The sequence below is a fragment of the Drosophila biarmipes genome, chromosome X, assembly GCF_025231255.1.
Source record: "Drosophila biarmipes strain raj3 chromosome X, RU_DBia_V1.1, whole genome shotgun sequence".
NCBI classification, from domain to species: domain Eukaryota; kingdom Metazoa; phylum Arthropoda; class Insecta; order Diptera; family Drosophilidae; genus Drosophila; species Drosophila biarmipes.
In genome coordinates, this window is record NC_066611.1 from 23,320,861 (window position 1) to 23,348,271 (window position 27,411).

Sequence of the window (27,411 nt, forward strand, 5' to 3'; positions counted from 1 at the left end):
CAGTGCGGGGCAAGATAATAGCACTAAGTACGAATAGACACCTAAATCAAAGTTCTTTTTTATTTTTTTTTATCTTTAAAAAAAATGTCTTTTGTTTTAAATGATAAAAAATAAAAATAATATAATTTTTTGCATTTCATAATAAACAAATCTAACATTTCAAACAATGAAACAAATAAATACATTCAGAGTGTACACCCGTACTATTTCTCTGACCGCCCCTGTAGCACACCTGTGTGTATGCATATGTGCGTGTGGCACACTGTGCGTGTGGCAAGCGAAGTGAAGCGAAGCGTATGCTAAATTTTTATTGAAGTGCATACAAACAAACACGCCCGAAGGCGGTTCACTCAGCCGGAGGGAAAACTGTTGACACTGCCCCCGTAGACTTTTCCGACCCCCTCCGCCCAAGGTCGCAGCTTGTCGCTGGTAATTTTCCTGTGTAACAACAACAAAGACGGCAGCAGATAAAGAAGTGGCAGCCAAAGTAGATAAAGCCGCTGGAGTCGAAGCCACCTTAAATACATTTTAAACCCCCTGCCGGAATGCACTGGGAGAAAAAGTGTACTCACAAAAACAATTGATATTTTCACACTCCTAGAAAATACTTCAAAGAGAAAATAAATATTACAAGAAGAGGATTAACAGCAAGCTCTCACTTATAAATACAATATATATATTGTGCGAAAAAATTCAAATTAAATAATAATTAATATCAAAATTAAATTAAAAATTTTCAACACATAAAATAAAAAAATGTAGTGTACCTCAAAACCGTAAAATGTTTATCAAAAACAATTTTAGGCCCTGTTTATAATCGTTGTCTTCTGAAATTCTAGAGATTTAATAATGTGAAAGATTCGATTATCGAAACCAGAACAGGTGACCAAGCGAAAGTGAGAATAAGCGTTATGGGTGAAAACCGGAACAGACAGCTTGGAAATGATAAAGAGACTTGGCTGATTACGACGTTGGACGTAATATCATTTTTAATTAGTAAGCACTTGTTGATACCAAAGCTTCGCCATAAAAAGTGGGTACGAATTCTTTTCCAAATCAGTTTGAAGTGTTTTGTCATTGCGAAATAGTGGCCAAAATGAAGTATCCCACACTCGTATTACTCGCTCTGGCCGCACTTGTTTTGCCAACGCTGGCCGGCAACGACTACCTGTGGGGCACGATCGGCGACAACGACTACAAGTTGGCCAAGGACACCGTGTCGAAGGCATTTTTCGTGGGCCTGGTGCAGAAGAAGACCTATGTGTTCAAGCAGTCGGTGAGTAGAACTCGCATATACGAGTATACGATATACTAACACTAATCGTACATCCATATTGCCCACAACAGAACAACCTGGACGCTCTGACCATTACGGCCATTAAGGTTACGGACAAGAAGAAATCCCACGGAGCCACCGCCGTTCTAACCAGTGGAGGGCCCGGTTCCAAGGGAGCCACCATTAAGTTTACCTCCGAGAGGGGCTACGGCATCAGTGATTTGGTGGAAATATGGGGTCGTTAAAATGCCAAAAACATAACCTTGTGGACAAATAATAAGACCTGAAGCAACATAACCCACGCCGTTTTTTCTTTCACAATATAATATCTGAAGTTATTTTTGTTATTTTATGACAACCTAGCATATCAGATCCGTACAATTATTTAGTTCTGATTGTTATTTATATTTATTTATGGCTTGCTTTATCTATCCCAAAAATATTTCCCATAATTTTCATATAATTTTTCTCAGTGTTGAGGAGGTTGCCGTGGCTCAGACACGAGGCTCTGCAAAATAAAGCTGAACAAATCGAGAAAACCAACAGCGATAACAACAAAAGAGATACAATATATGGAGAAAATGCGTCGAAGTTTAAATACACTTGAAAATAATTTGACTGGAAAGAAAAGAGGTAAGGAAAATGACCCTAACTTGTTATACTAAAGCCCATAATCGCTCTCTTTATTCCTTTATTATGGAAGTTACTGCTTAGAATTAGTGGGTAAATTCTTTATTAAATTTGCAAATAAAATTTTAACATATTTGATTCATTTATAACTTAAGTTTTTGTATGTTTTTTTTGTTATGGTTTTACCAAAAGGTGACCCAAAACCACATTTCCAAGGCCCATAACTTGGCCAATTGGTTATCGATTTTAAAATGGTATACCTTTTTGGGTTGGTTGTTCAATTCCCTAACCATAATAATAATCACCATAATAATAATCACTATTGTCCTCTTTAAAACATTATTTTGGGACGAAAATGTAAAGCTATAACAATATTACAAATACTTCCAATTCTGACTGGCTTAACGAAAATATTTCTTGCACCAAAGGAAGAAATGTGCCGACCGAAATCACCAAAGAGTGATGAGGGCTGCCTGTGGGTGGTGTTGGGTGGTTGTGGGTCGTCGGGGTGGTTCTGGGTGGTTCTTGGCAGGTGGCTTCCCCACTGCACCTCCGCAGCCATAGATATTCCACCGCCCCCGCCACTGATGACGACGATGGCAACGACACAAAAGTTGAGTTCAAACACTCAATCATTTTTACACCCCACTATGCACACACACAGGCTCAGGCACTGCAACACCAGCAAACATCTGAGGTGTCCACACACACACACAGACCCTCGGTGTGTTGACAGCACACGCACACAGGTGCAGCGTAGCGTATTTGGCTATAAATAAAATTTCAATATTTTCCTTCTCACCGCAAAAAAGGAAAATAGAAGGCGCTTGGGGGCGGGCATTTTGAATTTTCTATCACAATTTTTCCCTATTTTTTGTGGCTGTCGTGCGATAACTGAATTGCAATTGAATTTAATTATTTTTAGCGCAAACACGCTGGTGGGCAAAAAATAAAATGTCGCCGGCGCTTTGAAAATCCTGTGGGGGGAATTTAAAATGTTGTTCAGCTGCGCAACAAAGCGGAAATTTTGTGTAAGCCGTGTGTATCCCCGAAAAAAACACACTGCCGTATAAGCCCATATACTCGTATGTAGACACATTCGTGGGTATGTATGAAAGCAACTCAATCAATGTGCTCCACGACTCAATTTCAAACTAAGGTGTGTCAACACTTTCGGAAAAAACACATCAGTCGGGCTCTGGGGGCGGTGCGAGCGGCAGGGCTGCTGTTTGCCTTATTTATTATTAAATATAAATAATGAAAAATCAATAGAAATTTATTTATACATATTCATCAATATGTATACGAATTGCGCCCAGCCGAGGACATCGCCAGCAAAATGAACAACATCCCAACTGACTCGCACAAAAACACAGCAGGCCACAAAAAAGTGGCTCTAAATATAAATGAACATGCATTTAAAAAAAAAAAACATAATGGATAAGCCTTAAAGTGCCTGCATACACAAAAACAGTTCAGAGTCAATAACAAAAATAATATAGTACTTTTAAAAATGTTTTCCTAAATTTAAAAAAATCTTCACTGAGAGAAGTATTTTCTATGACATCATCTTTTTTGGGTCTTTTCTTGTTATTATCACTTTATTCTCATAAAACTCTTCAATAGTTGTGAAAGTATGGCAAAAAATTTGAAATATTGGCCCACTCCAGCGCTATTTCTGCGCCCCCCATCGTACTCCCAGGCCAAAGTTCACGAGACGAGGCGAAGGGGTCAGCAGCCACAGGCGGGGGCTCCTGTTCTGAGTGAGGGAATTAACTTTAGGATAAATTTGTCATGTTGTCGAACCGAAAAAGAAACAAGAAGGGATGGGCCAGAAAAAGAGCAGGTGGGGCAGCACCGATGGCTAACTCAATTATTTATGATGTATGCATGTGCATGTAGCTGGCTCCAACCGGATGAAAGGGTTCGGCCCAGAGGTGTTACACCCGTGACTTTCTTGTTTGGGGCGAAAACTCTCAAGCTGACCGTTTCCCAGCCATCGAGTTAATCGTCTCCTAAGGTAAAACCACTTGCATAAAACCATTTATATTTAATAATATATCTCTGACTAATATCTCTTTGAGATATACAAGAAATGTTGTTTGCATATGGAACCTGCTAAATCCACTGCTTGTTTTTCAAAACTGAAAATAAAACATACAAATTGGCAGCGTTTATATATAATATTTAATTTGTACAACTTATATTCAATAACATAGCAATTATTGTATATATTCGGATGAGTAATTACTCACGGATGAGGCACTTAACAAAAATTAAAATATAATACTTTACTTTTGATACTTTTGATTTTGAAAATTGTATTTTGAAGTGTAATCAGCATTTCAGTGCTTGCTAAAATTCTATTAAGATTATTATACAGTAAAATACCTTTAAGGAGGCCTAATTTTGCAATCGAAGAGCGATTGCTGCAATGGAATCGCCTTCCCAGCCTGCAATCCAATCACCTTAATCAACTTCTAATAACTGGCCATGCATCCGGCAGATAACCGGAGGCAAAACAAAGCCTCGAACTACGGCCAAAGGTGCCGCCTCGTATGCCACAATAATCGGATTCCCCAGGCCCGTTCGGGGATATATATTTTAAGTTGATTACTCGAGGAGTCAGTCCCAGTGGGGCGTTTGGGGCAGCAGGAATGCCAGCCGGATAAAGGAGATCTTTGCAAATTGAACGCTTTTCACCCTTCTGCAACCCCAGAAGGGAAAGCGGCAGAGTGGGGGCCACTTTCAACACTCAAGTGGCAACAGAGTAATAAGATTGCCGCGGCTCTGCTGTTTGTTGCCAGCGTGTTTTTAAATTAATTGCATGAAATTAGAATTTTATGGGCCATCGCCGGGCAGGGAGTACGTTTGCAGGATTATCGTGGAGGGGGCACTTCGATTGTCCTTCGCACTCGCATCCGCACGCTAATTGAATGAATGCGAAATTCAATTTTCCATTGCATTATTCATGGCGATTTTTCGGGGCTAGCCGGCATAATTGCGGTCAATTGAATTTGCAAATTGGCAATTATAATTACAGCAAACAGCAGCCAGCCAGCCAACCAACCAACCAACTCTGGGCGAGCTTAGGCGGGGGATTCCCACATTAATTGAAATGAAAATTGCTTTGAAATGCACAGATAAAGTTGATAAGTACTGCGGGTCGATTAGGGAGTAAAGCACTTCAAAGGGGAATTTTGGGCCTGATAAATGGTCAATATTTTCCGAGAACACATTTTTATTCAACTATTTTGTTAGGTGTGATTGTAGCTTTCTTGATGTTTCCTTGTTTTTATTTAACTTGATATTAACCAAATACCTTACGAAAAAGCCTTTATAATATTATTAACCATTTAATTTATTCTTTTTATGTACATCATATTATACACTCGTGTATAATAATTTTTCTTTTTCTTCAAACTCTATTTATTTGTGCAAACCTTATTTAAATTGAATTAAAGCCAAAACCCAAATGTAAACCTTTGAACATATTACTAAAAATTCATAAGCTATTTAAGCTTAAAAAACCTTAAATAGTGGTGTGCAAATACTTTAGTTACGAGGACTGCGCAATTAACCAGATCTTTATCCATTCCATTTAATTAACTGCTAATACCTCAATTAGTTTTCCATTCTGATGGGCTTTCATAATTAGTTGTCCTTAGCTGTCCGCCCCCTTCGCCTGGAAAGTGAAGTATCGACGCTTTAATGGAGTTTCGATTACATAACCATCCTGTCGCAGGACATCCATCCATATTTCGGCAATTAAAATGCATTATCAACTGTCAATTGTCCGGTGCTCCGAAATGTAGGCTGCAGAAATGCTCAATTATCCATGTTAATTGGCATATATGCCAAGTGAGTGTTTAGAACATTTTATAACCACTGTACAGGGCGGGAAAATGGATTGTCCCGTCATTTGAATAACAAAAAATAATAAAATTATTCAACCATACTTCTTAGCTTAGTTTCTTCCGCTAAACTAAGCAATCAACCAGTTGAAATACTCCACTAAAAAATCTTCAAGTTGAAAATACATAAAAACTGTCTTAAATTTTTTAGTTAAATTTAGGCTTTGAGCTCTACGTTCTTTTAGTTACAAACTTTGTTTTTTCTCAGTGCACTTGTTGTATTATAAATATACAGAGCTGGAAAAATAGATCTATTTCATGCTATAAATATGCGAAATATATATTTTTCTAAAACAAATTCAAGGCAAAAATATACAAATAATGTTTAAAAATGTAAAAGATACCTTTGCACTTTAAGACTCACATCAACTTAAAACTCAATTTTTTTCTCAGTGCACTTGTGGCTGCAGATAAACGCATCGCCAACGTATTGAAATTCGACTGAAGACGATGACAATGATTTGTCGTCGAAATACCCAAAAGCAAAGCGTTTAGACTCGGGTTATTGTGGGCTATTTGGTAGAAGGGGGTTGAAGGTCGCCATCCGGAGGGGGAGGGGGTTTTGGGCAGACTGTGGCCCTCTTTGGGGCCTCATGTTTCATTTCATTTCGGTTTGTTACGCAATCAAAATGACTGACAGCTAAATATGCATATTCAATTAGAGGGCGAGGAGTTGAAAGGCGAGGCAAACAGGGGCGTGGGTTGGGGCTGAAAGGGGCGGACGCCTCTGGCGATTAAGGACCTTGCCCACACACTAGCACACAGAAATTCAGTGAGCATTTCGCCTTGAAATTCTTCTAATTGGGGAAAGGCAGACGAAATTGCAGTTGCTCAATTTCGGTGGTTTCTTTGCTGCTGAACTTTCCGGCTTAAGTCAAAGAAGCCACAAAAGCAAGGAAAATCCAGTCGTTGTTTGGATAATAAATTCTGTTTTCTTTTATTTTGGCATGCACATTTTGTACACATTTAACTCTTGGCATTCAAGCGTGATTTAAAAATAATAAAATGGCAGCATTTGCAAATCATTCTGCTAACACAAAGCAAAAATGACAGGTTGTAGAAAGTGCTGCAGACACATTGTTAAATATTTGTGTTCAATACACAAATAAGGTTCTTTAAAACATCTTTCAATGGTTTATCACCTTATTGAATTGGTTAAAGTATCCCCTAAAATCTGAATACCATTTTCTGTTTTTTTAGCATGCAAAATAATTCCCTACTAGGTTAAAATAGTAACCTTAAAAAATACTTAAATACGTGAAACAACCCTTCAGAAATAAGAGTATATGGTATTATTTTTCTGACTTAATTGGAGGCAACTTTAAAAATCTGGGTAGTTCCAGAAAATATATTATTTCAATACTTCATTAAAAAACAGGACTTGGGGAGATTCAATCCCAACATACGTGGCTGAAATTCATAAATATTTCTTAGAGGGGTGTGCCAGGTTGTGTGTAACTTTTCCCCGCTCTGCGCGACACTTTTCGCTGAAGAGCCGTCTTAAGGAGGCGGACAACTGGCAACGAAGTGCTGACGAGTGTCCTGGCCACGGCTGAGGAAGAAAAGGAGGAGGACAAAGGATGAGGACCCCCTGAAAAAGCTTGGAGTGCGCACACTTTTCGACACTTGTGGCACACGACTTAAGAGTGCGGATAGGCAGGTCAGAGGGCACCGAACATGCTGGGGGAAAATAAAGCTCGATACCAACCACAAGATGCCCAGACTCTTAGTTCAATTTATGGCGCACCGAAATATTCGCCTTCCGAGTTTTCGCTCTCAATTAACAAAGGAGTATTTGAATACTATGAAAGTATCTTACTTTTAGCTTAAAAATATTCCCCTGAATTTAGGCAGCATTAAATAGAGTGTTCAATGTTCATGCTTAACACAAATGGCACATTCCCGAGACTCACATACTGTGTATACCAATTTGTGGACCCCTAACCCATTATTCTGTTTGTGTGTGCTCGTCGAATGGATGGAAAAAATAGCAGAAGCAATTCCTTAAATAGAAGCAGCCACCCAGCGAGCGCAGGCCTTAACCCTTGGCTGGCCAAATGGGTCATTAATCGACAGCCATCGGAGCGGGCCGCCCGTGCGAGTCACTGGGTAGCTGCAGTGGCTGCCCGGCGCCAGGGGTTAAGGCTACGAGGACAGGGCCGCCCACTGGCCACTGGCCAGGCGCCCACATGTCCTTCAGCTCTCGTCACCTGTCAGGCTCATCGCTTTAGTTACTTTTCGAGGCTGCGACTATCTGAGCATCCGAGTAACCAAGTGTACGAGGTTCCGAAGTTGCGAGGCTCCGAGGCTGCCAGTCTCCGAGTTCCCGGGCCTCGCAGTCGCCGAGCTGACCACTTACTCCCGGGGGCCATGTGCGCTTTACGGCCTCGCACACACACCACGCCCATAAATACTCCAGATGTGCGGGTCCCCAACGTGATGTGCCGGGCCATCGTCATCATAATCATCGTCACCACTCCTCCCAAGCTGAATCTTTATTCCGTTCCAGCTTCAGCGCAGTTTTTGTGCCGAGTTTGCGAATAATAGAAATCATAATGGCCACGCCGGCGGACAGGAAGCGAAAGCGAAAGCGGAAACGGAAACAGGACCGCACCGCGGCCATCGAAAGCGTGAGTGTGTTCGTGCACATCTGAATTATGTATAATCGCCTGCAAATTGCAAGGAAATTCCCAGACAGCTGCGAAATGGGAATGTTATGTACACACAAAAGTACAAACTATATTCACATCTTGTTTTTAGATGTGCAATGAGTAATCCAATGTTTGTACAGCATTATTAATCATAATTTTTGAGAAAGAAGAGATGTAAGCAAGAATTCTATTGTAATATTTGTTTGGGGGATAAAGGAAAGAGAATGCTTGAGAAATACTCACTGAGAGATTTATTAATAATATTTAGAGATTTTTATTTTGTAATGTACTCGCATTCTGAACTTTACATTACCACAAATAAATACCACATTTAATTAGAATTACGTTTCTATACCTCCAACAAACAGAGGTACCCAATATTATTAGAAAGAGCAAGGGGAATAATAAGGAATTTTTATTTAAAATGTTTTCTGCTGGCCAAATCTATGAAATAAATAAATAAAAAAAATTGTATACTGTAAGTTGCATGTAGAAAGGTATATTTACACACTTAAATGGATCATAATGCCAATAACGAATTCTATTTATATTTATATTAACTATTTCTATTCATTATTCTATTCATTTAGCTAATCGTAATATTTAAAAAAGGCCTGTGGAAACTAACACGAATTTTTTGTTTGATATTTGTTTCGCTGGCAAAAATCAATATTTAAACATATATATTTCCCAAATATTTAACTTCTTTAAGCTCTCTGCCTAAACAGGATCCCTTTTTCTTGAGCCTTTGTCAATTGAAGTTCAGCAAGAGGCGATGGGCCAACGCCTTAATCCCGGTTTTCGCCTTTCCCCGAGCTTAGGGCTGCTGGGCGTGGGGAACTCTTAAAGCCTTAGTTTTCCGACCACACCCAAGTTGGCCAGCACACACACTAGCAGGGCATTGATTGTTTTGCCTGCATCGGGGATGCAGTGAAAATATTGTTGCCCCCTGCAATTTTTTGTTTGCCTTTTCCCGGCTGCCTGTCGGCCGCTTCCTTTCGCCTTGCCATCCTGTTTTCCGGAATTTCCCTTCAATTTTTTCGGTTTCTGGTCCATCGGTGCACCATGACCCCAAAGAGCGCCCTGCATGTGTACAGTCTATAAATCATCCGACCAGACCGCAGATGCTCCCACAAGGCACTCAATATATTTTGCCAATTTTTAGCCGGCCCTCTGGTGTAATGATCCCGGGGCAATAAAAGAGGAGCCTGGGTTCACCTGGAGAAAAACCAAGTGCAAAATCCAGAGCGAAAGTCGAAGTTTCATAGCCACAAACGAAGACTTACTGGTTAAACTTTCGAGCCATTAAGCCCAATGCAACAAAGTTGCTAGCTCCTGCAACACGAAGAGCAATTAAATTTTGAGGGTTTAAAAGGGAGATATAGAGAATCGATACTCGCAGTCATTCAGCCAATTAATAAAATACAATTTAAAAATAAAATATTAATAATCCTACTAGTATTGTTTTTAATTTATAAAAAAAACATGACATATGCCATATATGACATATCCGTTAGTTATGTTAGAAAAGCTATATTTCTAGTAGACTCAGGCAGTTGAAATTCCCTTTCAGCAAAAACTTCATTATCCTATTATATAATTTTCGCAGTTTACTAAGTAGCGCTAAGCTGTGCATAATTCTTTTTAATTCCAGTTTCTTTCAATTCTTTTTTATTGCCACCCTCGAAAGTTTTTGAACAAAAAATGGCAGAAACCGGAAGCCTAGTCATAAAATTCGTTTAGCTGGCAGCCAGGAAGAAAGGAGAAAGTGGACAATGGGATGCAGCGGATGTTGAGGGAGGAAAGGGAATTTGAAGGGGGAAGGGAAACCCAAGAGATTTTCTATGCAGTTGGTGGGACAAGGGAAAAACGGCACATTTTGGACAGGACTTTTTACCGGGCTTTAACCAAAAAACAGCAGAGAGATTTTTAAAAAGCTTTAAACTATCTAAAAAAGTAACTAAAGTTTCAGAGCTCAAAATAAAAATAATATTTCAATGGTGCAAACAAGCTAGAAAGCCAGATAATACGTATTTTTCGTAACTAAAACAGAAAAACCCAGAATTTTTTTAAAACATTTGCATTAAACATTTTTTTATTTGCCGAAAAGCCAGCTACACTTGCAGTGCTTAAAAGGGAATGCTTTTTTTTAGTTATACATGCTAGAAGCCTTGACTATGTGTTTCACGCCCTGCACTTAGCTCAATGCCCATGCGGCGTATGCTTGATAAGTAGCTTGTTCAAGTTGTAAGTATCAAGCATACGCCTCATAGGCCCGCCGAGAGTTAAGCATTGTGCTATTTCCCCCATGGAAATTGCTTTTCCCACCAGAGGGGGCGGTGAAAGTGGGTGGTAGAGCCAATCAAAGCGACTGCCATAAGTATGCAATGTTCGATGAAAGTTTCGAGCAAACAAGTTGCAAGTTGATATTTGCAGAGCCTTGATTGTGGGCACAACGAAAGCGAACCAGCCCCCTTTGGCTGCAGGGGGTTAAAATCAATTTGGACCATTGTTTGTGGATGCAAAAAAACGAAAAAAAAAACAAACAAACGGCAAACAAATGAAATGTAATAAGCTGATTATCTACCAGGCGCATGACAATGGTTTAAAAAGCAACTTGAAACCTGCCTGCCCCACAATTTAATCCTTTTTTGCCCATCTAACGCGCTAGCCGCCTTTGTTTTCGGGGCCAAGCCAAGCAATTAAAAAATCACAATCACATAAAAGTTGATCCCATTGGGATGTGTCAACGAGTTGAAAAAAGGGGAAAAACTCGTTTCGAGGTCGCAAATTATCAAGGTCCCAGCTTTGAGAGCAATGAAAATTCCTCTCATCCAACACACTGAAAAAAATATATATATGTTATATATGTAAGAAAATATAGTTTTTTTATTTTCGAAAACTTGTATTATCACTTAATTATATTGTCGAAAAAATTCGCTAGCCACCCAAACTTCAAGCATATTATGCTAACTAAATTAAAATCTTAAAGCTCAAGTTGAGCCACTTTTGGACCTAAGAACCCTTCAGCTGGAGAAGATGAAAAAGTAGAACAGTACTCGTTTACGCTCTTTTGGGCACAAAAAAGGGGGAGAAACTAATAAAAAAGACTGCGAAAACCATAACTGAAAACTGAAAATTAAATTATAAATAAATTAAAACTGCAAAACATCTCAGATCCTAAAGGCAATATCTTAACAAACAAGCGAAGCAAAAATAATTAATAGAAACGGAGATACAAATTACGAAACTGAACAATGTTGTGATTTACAAAAGGGAATCTAATTGCAAATAAACAGAGCAAACAGCGTTAAACTTAGCATACTAATGTGCCCTATCCCTGATCATTTCCATAACCATTTTTCTTCATTTTCCCCAGTTTTGTTGCCGATTTTTGGCCAGCGCAGAGTGCGGGCCTAGTTATTGCCTTTGTTGCTGCCACATCAAGCGCAAAATATTTGGCCAGCCACACAAGGACCTTCTGCCACATACAACGTGTAATTAAAAGGGGCCAGGCGAACCCCAAAAAGGTAGGAAAAATACAGCGCGGCACATTAGGACCAAACTCCTCGGGTTTTTTTCCCCCAAACCTTCTCGGCGGCTAATTGGTGTCCTTGCAGACAGACTTTTGTTTGAAGCTAAGCAAATAACTGCGGGCTGACCATTCGTACAGATACTACACATGCACGCGCACACGCGGGCGGAAAAACATTTGTAAATGAAAACTAATGGCCACTTAAAGCCCATAAAAGAATCTGGCCCAAAACGCAAGGCGGGGAACCCTCTGCTGGGGTTTAGCAAAGCCAGTGAGATGGCCACGAAAAATCGCAGGCCACAAATCAAGAGTGCGGCCCGGAAAATGTGGGCCACAAATCAAGTTTCGGCTTTCCATCGAGCAGAAAGCGAAACCCAATCGAAATGTTACTGTAATGAGGCCGCCCGAAAAAGTAGGCTACAGATGGATTGCATTTCCTGCAGCAGCCCAGGCTTCTTCAACTAATCGAATTAACTCCGCCCCTTTCGGGCGCAAAACTTGGGGAATGTCAGCCACACAGACTGCTCAATACCCACTAAAAATATATAAATAGTAATCAGATGAGAACTTTAAATTAAATTTAAAAAACTATACAAAATCATTAAAAACTTGGAATTAAACTTGAATTGAACTGAACAAAAATAATTTTTTAAAACCAAAGTTTACAACCCTTAATAAATCTACTGTAATTGTAATAAATATTTCAACTTTACTTTGAGTCAATTTTATTTACTAAGCTGTTTTCCCGAGCGCCGGGCTGTTCTCCTTGTCTGCAAAACACCACAGGGTATCTCCAAAGTGGAGCCAAATTGCGCACTTGGCAGTGCAAGTCGGGTAAATAGCATAAACGAATCAGCTAAAAAATGTTCAAGGAGCAGTGCTCGACGGATGCACTTATGCAGCTCAGTCCACTTGAACATTGATTCCCTCTCGCCCTCTCCTTCCCCCGGCTCGCCCCCTCTCCTTCGCACCCCGGCCGGCGCAGGGCGGCCGTCTCTTTCTGGCCATCCATCCCCCGTCCCTTTCGCTTTGCTAGATGGCGCTCACTTTGCTGTCCGGCACTTTTATTTTTTGTAAATATTTTATTACCCGTCCTACTGCTGCCGCCGCTTTCCCCCAGCTATTTTCATTCGTTTTTCCTCCCTTTCCCCGTTTGTATTTTCATTTTTGTGCTGGCCATGTTAGCCATGGGAGAAAAGTGTTTAATTGATGCTGCGCTGCTCTCGGTGAGCTGCCCTCATGAAATATGCACGCCACCCGCCCAGAAATTCCCTTTGAGCTCAGCCCCACTCCCTCGAACCACGGCTCTGTTTCACTGAAAAGTGCCCCAGATTAGAAAGAATACAATGATAAGGGGCCAAGTGGCCAGCAAACATTTGTAATTTTATTACTGAGTTCTAGGGGATACAGTAGAGCTAGAACGGAGGGGCAATACACTTTTGGGCTGCCAAGTTGGAGGCCAAGTTTAAAATATTATTTGCATTTTACACATTATCTGTAGCCCGCTTTTTTAATAAGTCAACAAATAACATAACAAATGAAGGTGGCAAGTGGGAGATGGCAACCCTGGCGGGCAAGGGTTGTGCAGTCGCATTCGATGCAAATGAAGGGGCGTGAATAAGTAAGTGAACTATCCGCCACCCCGGCACACACACTCGCCCACGCAGATGAGCTAGACTAACACACTCGCACAGCCATTCAGGGAAATATCTCATCTGCAGCAAGTGCGTTGCGCAACAACAAAGGGGCGCGGGAAAAACAGGTGAAAACGAAGAAAAAATGCAAAGAGCGAAATCGTGCAAAGTGTCTGTAAACATTTATTTCAAAAATTTATGAATATTGCTCTCGCTCGGCAAAGGCGGCGGTGACAAACAACAATTCCCCCCCCCCTTCGCCCGTCCCCCCTCATTCCGCTTTGAAATTGTTCGGGCAATGGCATTGTTTACCCGCTTTTCTCTCCGTGTATGTGTGTGTGAGTTATTGTTTCGAGACATGATATTTTACTGTTTTGTTATGGAACTCAACAGGGTATAGCCAGACCCACCTGCCACGGACACACTGCGCAGAGTTAAGGGGCTCCTTGGGCACTTTCTAGAACATTTTTTCGATTGAGCTTACTTTGTCACTAGGTTCTAGGTCTTTAAATATTTAAGCACATAATTAACAGTCACAGCCCACATACTATTCCAGCGACTTTATTTGCTCTTAATTTTTAAAGGATTTTTTTTTTATAAGGGAAGTTTTTCAAGCACATAAAAATGAAATTAAAAAAATCTTTTGCATCAAATAAAATCTTTTATTGCCTACTGAGGACTTTAGAGCTCCATGTATGGTACGGACAACCCAATCCAATTTGTTTAAAATGTCAGAAGTTGTTGAATGCTCGGTTATCCTTTCGGTTGCTCGACACCTAATTGTTGTTCTGAAGTATTCTAGTTTTCCCTAGTTGCATCATTAGGGGTTTTCTGTTCTCCGCTCACGAGAAATCCGAATGTCGGGAAATAGTTTCCCCCGCTTTTTCCCGCCCCTTTCTTTTCTTTCTCTTGTTGCGTGGCGCATTACAAATGACAGCCGCCTGTCACACACACCCGTGCAAGGGGAAAGCCACACTCAGGCACACACACAAGCGGGAGGAGAAAGCCACACCGACAGGCACACGTGTTGGAGTCGTGCCGAACACATACATGCCGGCCATTAGGGCCGTGTTGTTGCCGTTATCAGGCACAAAAAGTTGTCGTCTCTGCTTAACTTTGCGCTGCCTTACTCCACTTCGCTTGAGGTCCTGCGCAGCCCCTTAACACCCAACTCCGGCGAGCCTTAGCCCCCACTGCCCGGACTGCCGCCGTGCAGAGGGAAAGTGGAAAAACAAAGTAATGCTCGCTTGTCACATGAAATCCTATTTTTAATCCACCAAAATGTGTTCCTTTTGAGATTTTAAAGTGGCATGAAATCCTTTCCTTCCTTTGTATCCTTTATAAATCGAACTATCCAATAACATGCTTTCTTTCAGCCACCTTTTGAGGTACTTCTCAACCCATTCTCAGAGAAAAATACTAAAAAACTTGTTTAAATCATTTAAGAACCCTTTTAAAAATAGCTTCCCACAACATTTTTTTCCTTTTTCATATCCAGAAAATATAGAAAACTGTATTATCACATTTTTCTATAGTCACTTGACTTATAAGAACAATGATGATTTTCATTCACTAACAAGTGGCTATACACTTTACCAAATCAAGGCCATTCTATTTTTATATCACTTTAACTTTAAGATTTTTATTTTAATAAAGAGAAGGGCATTTGTTTGTTTACCAAGAAGCAACTTTCGACTCTTGAAAATAGTTTTCCACTACACTCTCCCCTTATCCTTGACAAGTGCTGGACAGAAATTTCGGGCAGGAGAAACTTTAGTTGGTCAGCCAAGTGATTTACAGGCTCAGCCCTAACCCTCAACTCACACCTTCTTTTTGCAGAGTTTCCCCGCTTTTCCTGGCTTTTCCCTGCCCAGGCCGCACTTTCCGCCCGCTAGTTGTTAGTTGTTATTTAATTATCATTTCTCATTCTTGTTTCGGGTGTGGAAAATGTTGTCATCGCACATGCTTGGAGAGCCGCGGGACTACGGGGTCGAAGGAGGGTTAAGGGGCCTTGATCCATCTGGGGCACTTTCGTCTGGCAGTACTTTCGGGAATCTTTTGTGTTAGCTCGCCCAGTATGCAAATGCAATTATAATTTCATATTTCAATTCGGCTACAGTGCGGTACACAGTGGAAGGCCGGGCTCTCTCTTACCGAGATGGAAATTCGGGGGAATTTTAAAATTTTATTGATTTTTTTGTATTATACCTTTTTATGTGACTTTTTTCCAACGATTTCCTAACCATTTTCCTCCTTAGTGCCTCGAATTTTCTTCATTTCTTGTAATTTCTTCACTTCTTTTCTCTTCTTAGCTTTCCATTTTTCAATTTCCTATTCTTTTCGAGTTTCCTTTGGCATTCAGTGTGATTCTTTGCGTAAATCGATTTATCTTTCTAACTTTCCCGCCTTCATCGACCATTTTTCAATCACTTGGTGGTACTTTCCCTTGCCACATTTTCCTGCAATACTTGATTTTTTTAATCATTCCACTTTCTAGGCCATTTTCTTTTCTGTACATCATTATAGGCGGTTTCCCCCACATATCGTTATGCAAATTACCCGAAAACACTTCACAGAGCAAGGTAAACAAACTGTGTTGCTACGTACTAGTTAGTCTAACCTTTCACCTCACATTTTGCAGAGTATCTAGTAAATAAGGCCGAGAAAACAATAAAACGTCAACTAGAATCCATTTCTGACCCGGGACACACCTTCCGAAAGGGTTTTCCCCGCTCGATTTTCACCATTTCCCCGGGACTTGGCCAACATTTTAATGAGATTTTCGAATTCCAAGGAAATTCAAAACGTAGCCCCTTCAACTTTGCCCGTGTGTGTGCGAGGCACACTTTCCCTCCATCCCAGTGTGTGTCGGCTGTTTTTGTACTCGCACTGGTGTGTGTATTTGTGGCAACAGGCAACAAGCCAAGTTAATTAGCAAAAAGCAGATAGCGTCACACAAAAAAGGAGCAGCCGACTAAGGCCATCTTGGGGTCTGATTGAGCAGCGAGCGAAAGTGGGTGAGAGTGGTGAAAGGGGTGCTCGGACTGAAGGCCAACAAAATCGGAAGGTGGCTGAATTCTGCGGAGACCTCCACTTAAGTGCGGGTTTTTGATGTCGGCGCAAATTGCAAAGAAAATGATTTATTATCTGCAAAAGGCAATTAAGTAAAATTGCTTGAAAATTATTCGCCACCCCCACCCCAAGCCCCAAAAGCAAAACAGAGGCAAAGCCAAAATAAACACAAGTGACAGCAACTCTTTGGGCCAACCCCCGAAAAAGAGGCCACACAATAAACCGTTTTGGCCAAACTCTTTTAATTAATTCTAATGGTTTCAGCAGTTTCTCAAAGTTTTAAGCGCATATTAAAATCGCAAAAAATGATAGAGAGAAAAATATTAATCACCTTACACCTTTAATAAAAGGTACGCATAACATTCACTCAGTATTTCAATTCTGAAGGTGTCCACTTTAGGAGCCTATATTATTTTGTTTAGTTTTTATTTCTCTTTAGTTTTAAAGCTTAAACGCATTTTTAAATCTCAAAAAATGATAAGGAACCAAATATTAATCACTCACACATTAAATCAAAGTAAATACAGTTAATAATGTAAATAAAATAAAGCTCCAGATAAAATAATTCATAAAGTAGTTATTTTCCCAAAGTGTTTTTAAACATTAAATACATTTTTATTTCAAATTTCACCAGCTATTTAAAAAAGTATTTTTCCGACTTGCTGAGTACAAACAATTAGAGCAAACTAAATTCCAATAAGGCACAAAGTTGTGTGTGGTAAAACTATTTTACATTCATTAAAAATGCAATTTTTGGCAGATAAAGTTCTGTTGACTGCGATTATTCCCCAGACCGGAAGCTGATATTATTTTCAGCATACATATGTAACTATCGAGCCCCAACTTAGTTGAGAATGAGAAATTCGAGGCACTTTATTATCCAGCAGAATTGTCTGTATCTGTGTCTGTATCTGTATCTGTATCTGTATCTTTTTGCGCCCAGATTTCAGGCGACTTTAAAATGTCTTTGCATTTCAAATTGGCAACCCCGGTATCCCCGGCGAAAGGCACTCACCTTGCTCCTCGGTCCCCTAATTCCACCGCTCAGCCAACATGATTTATAAGTCGAATTAGAAAGAGCCACACGACGGGCAGGAACAAGAGCGAATTAATTACGAATTCAAGCCCGAAGAGGTAATTAATTCACTTCATTTTCCGTCCCTGCAAAGTTGGCCGAAGACTCGATCCAAGTCAACCATTTTGTTGACAGACAAACAAACGCTGGGCCAAGTAAGCAAACATGTGCACGCACCTACTGGGACATTCATAAATTCATTGCTTAAATTACGCCAAGGATATTTCAAATATTTCTTTTCTGATTTCCTCCCAAGCAAGTTTTAATTGCTCAAAAATTTGCCAGGACTCCCTACAGCCTCTTGACAATTTTAATTTCTTTTGCAAAGTTTGAGAGTTGCCAGTTTTACAATAACTTCTTTAAAGAGTGACTTTCCCTAATTTTTTTTATTTTAAGCACTTTATATTTTTTAAAAACAATATTTTAGAAGAAATATATAATACTTTTATTTTGAGATATTTTTAAAAATTATTTAGACATTATTTTATATGATAGTTTAATATGGTATTTTAATCTATTAAAATTGTAAATATAATACAAATATAGCGTTGTGATTTAAATGTTTGAATTGACGATTTGTATCTTACGAAACATATTTTTAAATAATTAAACATAAAATGTAAAAATGGTTGATTTCGAAAAAATTCCTGATTAATTTAGTTAAGTTTTGGTGATTTTCCAAATCAAATATTTTTAGGTTAATCAAAACATTTTAATTTCCACTGTTCTAGAAAGTTGCAAAAAGTATTTTTTAATCACTCGGGTTGGTTTCTGGCAAACATAACCGCAATCCGGGTCGCCGTTAAAGAAAGTGCTTCTTTTCCACTAAGAAATTCAGCATTTTTACATTTGTCAAGCACTCCACTCACCTTTGACTGCGGTGTTTTCTCTGTCTCTTAAGCTTTCTCCACTAAATCCTTCTCCGATTCGGAACGCAAATGGGATTCAAATACTTGCCACACACACTTTCACTTCGGCTCGGTCGTTTCTTGAATTGAAAAACGGTATTCAAAACGTTTTTGGCTCACCAAAGCTCTAAGCAAATATTTCTCCGATTCTTAGCTTAGCACAAAAACCAAAAAAAAAATGTTCAGCACTTTCGAAAATGTTCGAAAACCGGATACTGAAGCAGAGGCTGTGCGATGGTGATCTGTGACCAGAGACCAGTGACCATAAACCAGTGACCAGTGACTTGCGACTGTGACTTGGGCTGCTGAATTCAGAGGCTGAGAACCGAACCGCACGAGAGTCTTTCGACGAATGAGTTTGAATGGGCGATTCGAATCCTTAACAGCGGCAGGACAACAAGTTGCTGTGTCCTGAACAGCGCCGCTTACAGGCCTGTTGAATGCGCCAAGGATAACAGCGGCAAAAGCTCCGCCAAAGGGGAAGTTGAGCCGATGCAAAACCAAGCCAGCTAGGGTCCCCACCGATAGATGGCGCCACTGGAAATCAATCCTTAAAAAGAAATATAGAAATATATGTTAACGAACTATTATGAACTCCAAGAAAATGTTTCAGAAAGAGAAAGTTTCGCCGATGAAAAACCAAATAATTTTAAGGTTCTCACCGGTAGATGGCGACACCGGTCATCCACAAATTCTTACAAAAATGTTGAAGAAATTTAAAAATGTATACTAATATTTTACTAATAGTATTTAAACTCCCAAAACAATTTTTAAAAACAATATGTCCCCGAGAAAAACTGTGTTTGTGTCCAAATAATTCAGAAATGTTCCCACCGTAAGATTTTTCTTGTTCACCATTTAGTGAGTTAAATATTATCCAAATATTAAGTATTTAAGAAAAGGATGCCATTACATCTAAAATAAAATAAACCCTCGGTTTATATTTTTTTCAAATTTTATTATTTTTTGTTTTTGTCGTAAGAAAAATTCTCTTTATTCATCGGTCGACTTCCTGCGACTTCTCTAGCTAAAAAGAACTCACTTCAACATCTTTCGTTCCTAACAGAAAAAGAATGACGGTCAAAATCGGAATCGGGTGGTTGCGGGCAAACGTAAAATAAACAAAAACAAAGGGCAATCAACTGATTTGTAATCATAGGACTAATTTAAATGTATCGTACAATTGGAAGGTTTTCGCGTCGTACATCTCAATCAATCGGTCCGACTCTTGCATTTTCGCTTGGTATTCCTTTTAGTTCGACGGCTCATTCTCTAAGCTGCTCTCCTCTTTCTATAATGTGTCTTCAACAAACGAAGACAATTTCACAAAGGAATTTCTTTAGGTTACAATTTTGTTTCTTTTCTTTTTTTTGTTTTGTTGTTTGTTGTGTTTGGAGTATGTGCAGTTGGCATTTCAAAGTTTAAATTTCTAAAACAGATCTGTGAAAACACTGTTGGTTCGTTATTCGTTTAGGGACTAACAATCTCTCGACAGACGAAAAAAAATGATGGTAGTATGTCTAGAAATGATCTCGATCATGATGATACATAACTAATTGTTTACGAAACTGCATGCTCTTCTGCTCCCTGCAGGATGATAGATGGGGTTTGCTGTCGCTGCTCCGGCTCTCGTTGTTCTTGCTGCCGTTTCTGGTGTTCTTGGTGTTGTTGTTGTTGTTGTTGGGATATGTGCAGTCTTGAGCGGATTGAACCTAGTCATCGCCAGCGGAGCGCTTGACCTTGCGCTGCTTGGGACTCTGCTGGCTGGCCGCCTTGGGACTGGCCTGCTTGCCGGGCTTGGGCGAGGTCTTGGGCGTCTTGGACTTGGGCGGCGACTTCTGCAGCGCCCGCAGCGTCTCCTGGGGCACCCAATCGTAGTCGATGGTGCTGTCGTTGGCGGTTCCGGTCTCGATCACCTTCTTGGCAGCGGCACGCTTCCTCTTGCCCGAGCTGCCCAGCAGGTACTGCTGTCCGATGACCAGGAGCAGGACCACAATGCCCGCCAGCAGGACGTACAGGAAGAAGGTCTCGCCATCCAGACCCTCGTCGACCTCCGAAATCAGCACGGTCTCATTGAAGACGGCCTCGTTGTACTGAATGCCATTGGCATCGCGGTAGGCCAGGGCAATGTTCAGGCCAAAGGGACGGCCGGCAAACTGGTCCGAGGGCAGGAAGGTGTACGACACGGTCGACTCGAAGCCGGGCTTCACCTCACGGTTGTAGGCCACCGCCGAGAAGTTCTGGATGAAGTAGTTGAAGTCCATGGGGTAGCGGAAGGAGGCCTCCACCGTCTCGATGACGAACTCCTCGGCTCCCTTGTTCGTGAATCCGATCAGGAACTCGACGGGCTTGCCGCCGGGCAGGTCCAGCTGCTGGCCAGGCGTGTACAGGGGTTTCGTGAAGAGCAGATAGGTGTCCGCGTTCGGCGAACTACTGCTGCCCGAGTCGCTGTCGTCGTCCGCTTCCGCGTCCTCGCCGGTCACAGCGCCCTCCTCGCCGTCCACGTCCACCAGGTCGTCCTCCACCGGCTCGGCGGCATAGGCCCCGAACTTGTTGGCTATAAAATGGCGGAGTTTTATTTTAGAACACAAAAAAGTTCGTGAAATAGCATTCACATAATCTCTAAGCCCCTGAGAATATATACAAAGAATATTGATACCCAGCCTTGGAAGTGCTATTTCTATGATAATTGGCTACTATCTTTGAAAATAATAAAATATGGGATTGTCTTACACGTTTTTCCTATAAATATTTCACGTGTGTCGCCCAGGTAAACGATTTTCATACACCTGACCTGGAGCAGAGTTTTCGAGGGAGCATCAAACCCCAAATCTGCCAGCAAGAGACCGTGATTTACACGGCAACTATGGGATAAACTCAACCGATTGCTATGAAACTTGGATGCTCCACAGAGGACCCCCAGAGACACTATGGTGCCGAGTTTGGAGCCTTGGTCTTGGAAAGCAACCGAGACAATGCACCTCGAAGCCCTGCAAAGTCACGAGTAAGAGCGAGAGGGCGATAGGGGTCGTGCCAACTCAACAGTTTCGAGTGCGCGGACGAAAAACTGGCCAGCGAAGATGAATGAAAATCTGCGGAATACGATAAGGGCAGGGACCTGCGTTGCTGCCGGGGGCCACATAGCACAGTCCACGTAGCGAACGGAGATGCGTCGGCGTGTGCCACGTAGACGTGTGAGGCCCCCGCCCACCGCCGACTGTTATTTATCGCGAGGGCGCTTCGGAGCGGCGGATGCGGAGTCGGGGCTACTTACGCGAGGAGAAGGTGCAGAGGACGATGGGCAGGACCATCAGCACTAGGAACATCAGATGCCTCATCTTGTTGGCTGGAGCTCTTCGCTTCTCGGGCTGGGCTGCACTTGGATGCGCGGCACACACACGGAAATTCGGCTGGGAAATCGCTGGGGAAACGCACACGCACACACAACCTTCGCGATCGAGTGAAAATGACAGAGTGATGAGCGGCGCGGGATAGCGGCGAAAACAGAAGCCGAAGGTTCACGAAGTCGACGCACGACTTTCACTGTCAAATGTCTACGTGGTGCCACGTCTAGGGTTGCCAGGCCCCCGCACGGCAGGCCTCGAGCACCCCTGAGCCGCCAATTTCGGGCACTCTCCGGCTGTTCGTGCGCCAGTCATCAATAAGACATGTGTTCAAATTAATTCTGGTACGCCTATGGGTGCTTGATTTGACTGCCGAACGAAATGTTTGCATTATTTTGCTGCTCTGCCCCCGCCTCGACAACCCTGACCAGCGCTGGCAGTGCTGAAAAACGCCACAACTGTCAGTGCTCGTGTATTCGCATTTTAATCAGTCAAAAAACAGGCAGAAAGAGGAGTGCATATTTTTAGCATACATGTTTACACTTTATAATGTGTTTCTAATGGCCAGAAACCATTCGTAGCCGTTGGCAGTCTCACCGGCTGCGTTTCACAACACTATGTTTCTATCGATATCTACCAGTTATAGTGCTGACAGCCCGGCTTTTTTAACCAAGGAATTTGGCAACTTTGCAAACAGGCCCTAAATTAGTAATTTAGCTTATAAATCGTTACAAATCAGTGTTACAAACATATAATTATTTATTCAAGTTAATAGCGAAAATTCAATTAAGAAGGTCTTAAAAATTTAATATATGAGATATGATAGAAATCCACATTTAAACCGAGAAAAGTACATTTTTGGTACAAAGAAGGAAATTAATAAATACCTATGTTCTAGAATCAAATGTGTTCCACTTTTAAAGAAAGTAATGAAAATGTTATACAATTATTTACTAAAATTAATAGATATTTAAGTCCCGAGAACAAATGCTCACAGCTTTTGTGTAGCTAAGCCCCGCGCAATCGATAGTTGGCAGCCCCGTTTATCGCACCTATCGCGTCGCCCGCAGCGCAGCCAACTTCACGTCGCCGCGCCGATAACGTGCCAACTTCCTTTTTGCTTGCGGCTGTCAATTGAAGCGCAACTTGCACGTGAATTCTCTGCGAATTTAGCGATTTAACATGGACAAACCAGTTGTGTGGGCACGCGTCATGAAGGTTCTGGGCCGCACCGGCTCCCAGGGCCAGTGTACGCAGGTGAAGGTGGAGTTCCTGGGCGAGCAGAACCGCCAGATCATCCGCAACGTGAAGGGCCCCGTGCGCGAGGGCGACATCCTGACCCTTCTGGAGTCTGAGCGCGAGGCCAGGAGGCTGCGCTAGTCCCAATTGGCGTCCCACTCGAGACGGTAAGTCCGCTGCCCGAAGTGCATCCAAGCCTACCTCTGCTAACCCGAATTCCCTCCATTCCACAGACCTTCTTACACACTCTGTTTTGCACGCGGCTTTTGATGTTTGTGGAGGCGGATTGGAGAAATGCGAGGAAATCCGCGGGAGGCTGCTGCATATTCGTTATAAACAAATGAAAATACACACCTAGTTCGCCAGAAACAGCCAACATGTGTTTTAAATAAATCTCGAGAGCATTGGAGCGCCCTTCCACGAAAAGAAAACCAGTCAAAGGTGTGTTTTGGTTTGATTATATTGGACCTCTTTTTGTTTTTGTGTTTTTTTTGAGTGCCCCAGTGAAAATTGCCACGAAAAGCCAGTGCTTAAAGCCCGGCAAGCCATTCCGCCGGAAAATCCGCGCTTGACCTGCCGCCTAACCAAAATGGTTTCCTCCAGATCAACAAAATGCAGCTGTAGTGAATAGCTTTGAATCGCTATAATCCCATGAAAGACTAATTAAAATCAGTTCAGTTGTCCAATAAAAGTAGAGTATTGCCTTCATTTGAATTTCCGAAAAATTGATGTAAAAAGAAAAATGGTTTTCGCGGATTCCATTTAGTTTAATTTCTAAAACCAGAAATGTTTATTTCACCAGCACCATTGATACTTCCCGACTATTTTCATATTTTCCCCACTGGCCCATTAAAATGACAACTTTTTATTTAGTTGCTAGCTTATTTGTTAAATTTCATTCGGCAAAACTTAATTCCCTACCTAAAATCTGTATAAAAGCTGTACTACTTTTAAACGATCGTGGGACAAAGTTTGTTTCAGCCAGAAGAATTCCTTTAAAACTAACGTTTGTAGGCTTAACATTGAGTGAGGTTGGTATCCAACTATTTCCAAAATAAATTTATGGTTGATCCAGTCATCTTTGTATGTATTCAACTCACAATAAAGGGCAATAGCCCTAAGAAGATACTTAAGTATAGATAAGGAAGTTTGGGGCAATTGTTTGTGTCACAGAATTAAGAAACTATTAGCTGTGGTTTAGGACCACAGCTTTCTCAGCTATTTACAAGAACAAGACAGTTTCCCTCTACAAAGCCAGTGGAAAACTGGGCAACTTGTCGGCCCTGGCCAGTCCTAGAAGGAGTCGCGCCTCTGCGTGCTCAGGCAGTTGAAGATCGGATCTGAAGGCCTCCAGTGCGGATTCCGGGGCCGAGAACTTGGGTTGCAGCTGGCGCAGATGGAGCTCCAGATATTTGACCTGATTCTGGAGCAGCTTAAGGGATTCCTCCAGGAAAACCCGGAATTCGGTTAAACTCGGAGGCGCTTTGCCTTGTCTATGCTCTTGGCCGAATTGCAGGCACTCGATCTCGAAGTCGGCTACTTGGGCGGATATCTGATCTAGTTCGCAAGCTAGTTTCAATCTGATAATGGAAAACATCAAAATCAGAGAGATTTCTGGCGGGGATTGGGCCACTTACATGCTGTCCTGCAGCTTTTGGTAAACATCATGGCACACAGCGAGCAGGGCGAAAGTGGCAGCCTGATTGGTACTGCAACAAGAGAACATATTAGCACTGTTTTAATTGATAAAATTAAGTTTTTACCCCTTGACCAGTCGATAACGTTGGCTCAGTTCCCACAAGCGACTCGCTTGATTCGACAATTCAGATGTTTCAGTTGTTTTCAGCACCAAGTAGCTCCTTATGCTGATGGCCAAGCGCTTCAGCATTTGCTCCAAACTGGATTTATAGTGCTCCAAACGATCTGGCGGCAACAACATCGCGAAAATGCGTTGAAACTTGAAAATATTTGTAAAATGTGCGAACGGAGAATTCGATTAATGTCATCGGTATCGGATGGACTGATAGTTCTGCGGTGGGCCCAAATCGTTATCGACACAAAGAGCAGGGCTGGCAAACGTTTCGAGTTCGATATATATCATTATCCGTTATTTTTTTAATAATCATTTTTAAAAATTTATTTTTTTAAAGTTGTTTTAGTCGAATACCAGAATGTAGTATGGGAGATAAATTTACGAATTGTTAATCTTATCGATAATACATACATTCCATATTCGCGTAATTTTTAAAATCTAAGGCTTTGATTTCAACGTACTTAGTCCGGCGGTAGCTAGACGAAATAAAAGTTAACGAAAAAAAAATAAATCATGACAAGAGACTTTCTAAACCCATTAAGCACTTATTGAAAGTGTTCAACAACATTAAGACGTCCGAAAAGATTTATCCACAAGACATAATTTTCCTTAACTAATAAAGAATGTGTTAAAACGAGAGTTCTGTGTCCAAAAAAGTATTAAAATATCTTTTTATAATTCTGGACAAAATAAACAAATCGTGAAAAGTTAAAGTTCCAAAGAATGTAACTGTACTTGGGATAAAGAAATATACAAAGTTAAAGCAATATAGGATGTTCCCACTTTTTATTTTAATTCAATAATACTGATTTTTCAACATAATTGGGGTTTATGCTGTCTTGGCTTTAAACTAAGCAAAGCGTATCCACATTATGACATGTTCCATATTCTTATAAGTAGACATTCCATGGATTTTGTTAATTTTACAGATTAAGATTTATCTTGGCAATCGCTTGCTCGATACTCTTGCCCTTTCGGGTGACTATCTTCAGGTACTCCAGGCCATTCTGGGCGGCATTCGAGTGGGCTTCTTCAACCGAAGCCCCAGTGCCGTGACATATTCCCACTGGCGACATGGAGATCATGACCAGACATTGGAATTGGCCAGTGAAGGAGGCCTCCTCGATATCCACGTAGGTGATATCGAACTTGTTCTCCGCAGCGATCTCTTCCAGCAGCTTCTTGTGATCAATCTTGGTGTTCTTCAGGCAGGTCTTTTGTATTTTGACCATTTTCTTTCCAACTTGGGTTACCGGGATCATCTTTAGCTTGTTCGTTAGCTCACCGCCATCCTTCTGTTGAACTTCCTCCGCAATAATGGGCTCCTCCAGCAGACGGACGCACATTTGTTGGGCGGCCAAACGCTTGGCGGCTTTCTTGGAAAAACCCTTGGCCACCTCGCGGTATTCGAGGACCGAGCAAACGATCGTGTGGAGCGACTCCTCGGGGTCACCAACTTCCATGTCATACATCGGCGTTGGCCAGCGGCGTTCTGCGCACAACTGGCTCAGCCGGCGGATGGGATGAGCATCGTCCTGTTCGCCGGCACTGAAAGAAAATATGCAAGTATATTTACCTGATACTTAAAGAGCCATTAAAATCAAAAATATGTTTTAGTCTTCAAATTTCAACAGAGGTGTCATATAGTAATCGTACAATTTATACTTTTTTTAGATTCTGAGATTTTTACAAATTTTTGTTGCCTTGTAGTTTTTTAATATATATATAAAGTTAAAGTTAAAGAATTCGAAGATATCAACGGTTCTCAGGAACTAACCTCAATTCCTGGAAAAAGTAGAGACACCAGTGAAACGCGACCTATGGAAAGAGGAGATGCTCACTTACTCTGCATTTGCCTTTTGATTGGGGCCATTTCCAGGGGATCCACATAATATTTCGATGAGGTTTCGAGCCGCATCATGCTTGGCAGCTTTTTTAGAGCGTCCAGAGCCCTCAGCGAAATAAGTCATTTTCCCGTCTTCAAAGACGACGCGAAACCAGTAGTTCTGCAAGTGACCGGCCGGGGCTTCAGTCTTAATGAGCTCATAAACGGGGACGATGCTGCGTCGGGATAGCATCTCCTGGAGGATGCCCAGCGGCTGCTTCGTAGCTTTAGAATCGCGCATGAACTTGAGCTCCTCCTTGGTTGCTTTAAAGTTCAAAGGCGGGAAATTTTCCCCGTGGAAAATTTTTCCCTGAATCGCTGATTCCTGGTCCATGGTTCTAGCGACTTACAGCTCCTAATTAAACATTTATCCGTCAGTTAAGCAGCAGTCGCGTGGAGTTGCGATCAAACCCAGCGACAGTTTTACAAGCTTAT

The 27,411-nt window shown here is 41.5% G+C and overlaps 6 protein-coding genes across 6 annotated transcripts in view; 2 read left to right on the forward strand and 4 right to left on the reverse strand.

Annotated features, from left to right (window-relative positions):
• LOC108023632 (uncharacterized) overlaps window positions 1–19,531 on the reverse strand; it is a 51,170-nt gene extending 31,639 nt beyond the window's left edge. Inside the window, exon 1 of the mRNA XM_017093246.3 lies at window positions 18,657–19,531. The gene's annotated coding sequence lies outside the window, so the exon portion shown is untranslated. The remainder of the gene's footprint in view (window positions 1–18,656) is intronic.
• LOC108023633 (uncharacterized) lies at window positions 1,070–1,573 on the forward strand. The gene is made up of 2 exons (XM_017093249.3): window positions 1,070–1,276; window positions 1,348–1,573. Exons 1-2 carry the CDS (start codon window positions 1,097–1,099, stop codon window positions 1,519–1,521), a joined length of 354 nt encoding a protein of 117 aa, XP_016948738.1. The 5' UTR covers window positions 1,070–1,096; the 3' UTR covers window positions 1,522–1,573.
• Window positions 19,532–19,632: 101 nt separating the features above from the next.
• Window positions 19,633–22,223, reverse strand: LOC108023675 (translocon-associated protein subunit alpha). Its single transcript, XM_017093296.3, has 2 exons — window positions 21,970–22,223; window positions 19,633–21,252 (listed from the first exon to the last, which is right to left on the reverse strand). Exons 1-2 carry the CDS (start codon window positions 22,031–22,033, stop codon window positions 20,408–20,410), a joined length of 909 nt encoding a protein of 302 aa, XP_016948785.1. The 5' UTR covers window positions 22,034–22,223; the 3' UTR covers window positions 19,633–20,407.
• Window positions 22,224–23,139: 916 nt separating this feature from the next.
• Window positions 23,140–23,712, forward strand: LOC108023734 (40S ribosomal protein S28). Its single transcript, XM_017093372.3, has 2 exons — window positions 23,140–23,445; window positions 23,512–23,712. The coding sequence occupies exon 1, from the start codon at window positions 23,222–23,224 to the stop codon at window positions 23,417–23,419; it is 198 nt and encodes a 65-aa protein (XP_016948861.1). The 5' UTR covers window positions 23,140–23,221; the 3' UTR covers window positions 23,420–23,445; window positions 23,512–23,712.
• A 636-nt stretch (window positions 23,713–24,348) lies between these two features.
• LOC108023735 (uncharacterized) lies at window positions 24,349–25,289 on the reverse strand. The gene is made up of 3 exons (XM_017093373.3): window positions 25,042–25,289; window positions 24,916–24,987; window positions 24,349–24,858 (listed from the first exon to the last, which is right to left on the reverse strand). Exons 1-3 carry the CDS (start codon window positions 25,215–25,217, stop codon window positions 24,525–24,527), a joined length of 582 nt encoding a protein of 193 aa, XP_016948862.1. The 5' UTR covers window positions 25,218–25,289; the 3' UTR covers window positions 24,349–24,524.
• A 725-nt stretch (window positions 25,290–26,014) lies between these two features.
• On the reverse strand, window positions 26,015–27,344 carry LOC108023189 (interferon-inducible double-stranded RNA-dependent protein kinase activator A homolog). The gene is made up of 2 exons (XM_017092432.2): window positions 26,937–27,344; window positions 26,015–26,639 (listed from the first exon to the last, which is right to left on the reverse strand). Exons 1-2 carry the CDS (start codon window positions 27,308–27,310, stop codon window positions 26,015–26,017), a joined length of 999 nt encoding a protein of 332 aa, XP_016947921.1. The 5' UTR covers window positions 27,311–27,344.
• Between the last annotated feature and the right edge of the window lie 67 nt (window positions 27,345–27,411).

What these genes read in the sequence shown, in the direction of transcription:
- LOC108023734 (XM_017093372.3), top strand. Translation starts at nt 23,222, where the DNA reads ATGGACAAACCAGTTGTGTGGGCACGCGTCATGAAGGTTCTGGGCCGC.
- LOC108023633 (XM_017093249.3), top strand. Translation starts at nt 1,097, where the DNA reads ATGAAGTATCCCACACTCGTATTACTCGCTCTGGCCGCACTTGTTTTG. An exon ending in CCTATGTGTTCAAGCAGTCG is followed by an intron (nt 1,277 to 1,347) that starts GTGAGTAGAACT and finishes TGCCCACAACAG; the next exon opens with AACAACCTGGACGCTCTGAC.
- LOC108023189 (XM_017092432.2), bottom strand. Translation starts at nt 27,310, where the DNA reads ATGGACCAGGAATCAGCGATTCAGGGAAAAATTTTCCACGGGGAAAAT. An exon ending in AATCAAAAGGCAAATGCAGA is followed by an intron (nt 26,640 to 26,936) that starts GTAAGTGAGCAT and finishes ATTTTCTTTCAG; the next exon opens with TGCCGGCGAACAGGACGATG.
- LOC108023675 (XM_017093296.3), bottom strand. Translation starts at nt 22,033, where the DNA reads ATGAGGCATCTGATGTTCCTAGTGCTGATGGTCCTGCCCATCGTCCTC. An exon ending in CCTCTGCACCTTCTCCTCGC is followed by an intron (nt 21,253 to 21,969) that starts GTAAGTAGCCCC and finishes GCCATTTTATAG; the next exon opens with CCAACAAGTTCGGGGCCTAT.
- LOC108023735 (XM_017093373.3), bottom strand. Translation starts at nt 25,217, where the DNA reads ATGTTGTTGCCGCCAGATCGTTTGGAGCACTATAAATCCAGTTTGGAG. An exon ending in CGTTATCGACTGGTCAAGGG is followed by an intron (nt 24,988 to 25,041) that starts GTAAAAACTTAA and finishes CTCTTGTTGCAG; the next exon opens with TACCAATCAGGCTGCCACTT. An exon ending in CAAAAGCTGCAGGACAGCAT is followed by an intron (nt 24,859 to 24,915) that starts GTAAGTGGCCCA and finishes TTCCATTATCAG; the next exon opens with ATTGAAACTAGCTTGCGAAC.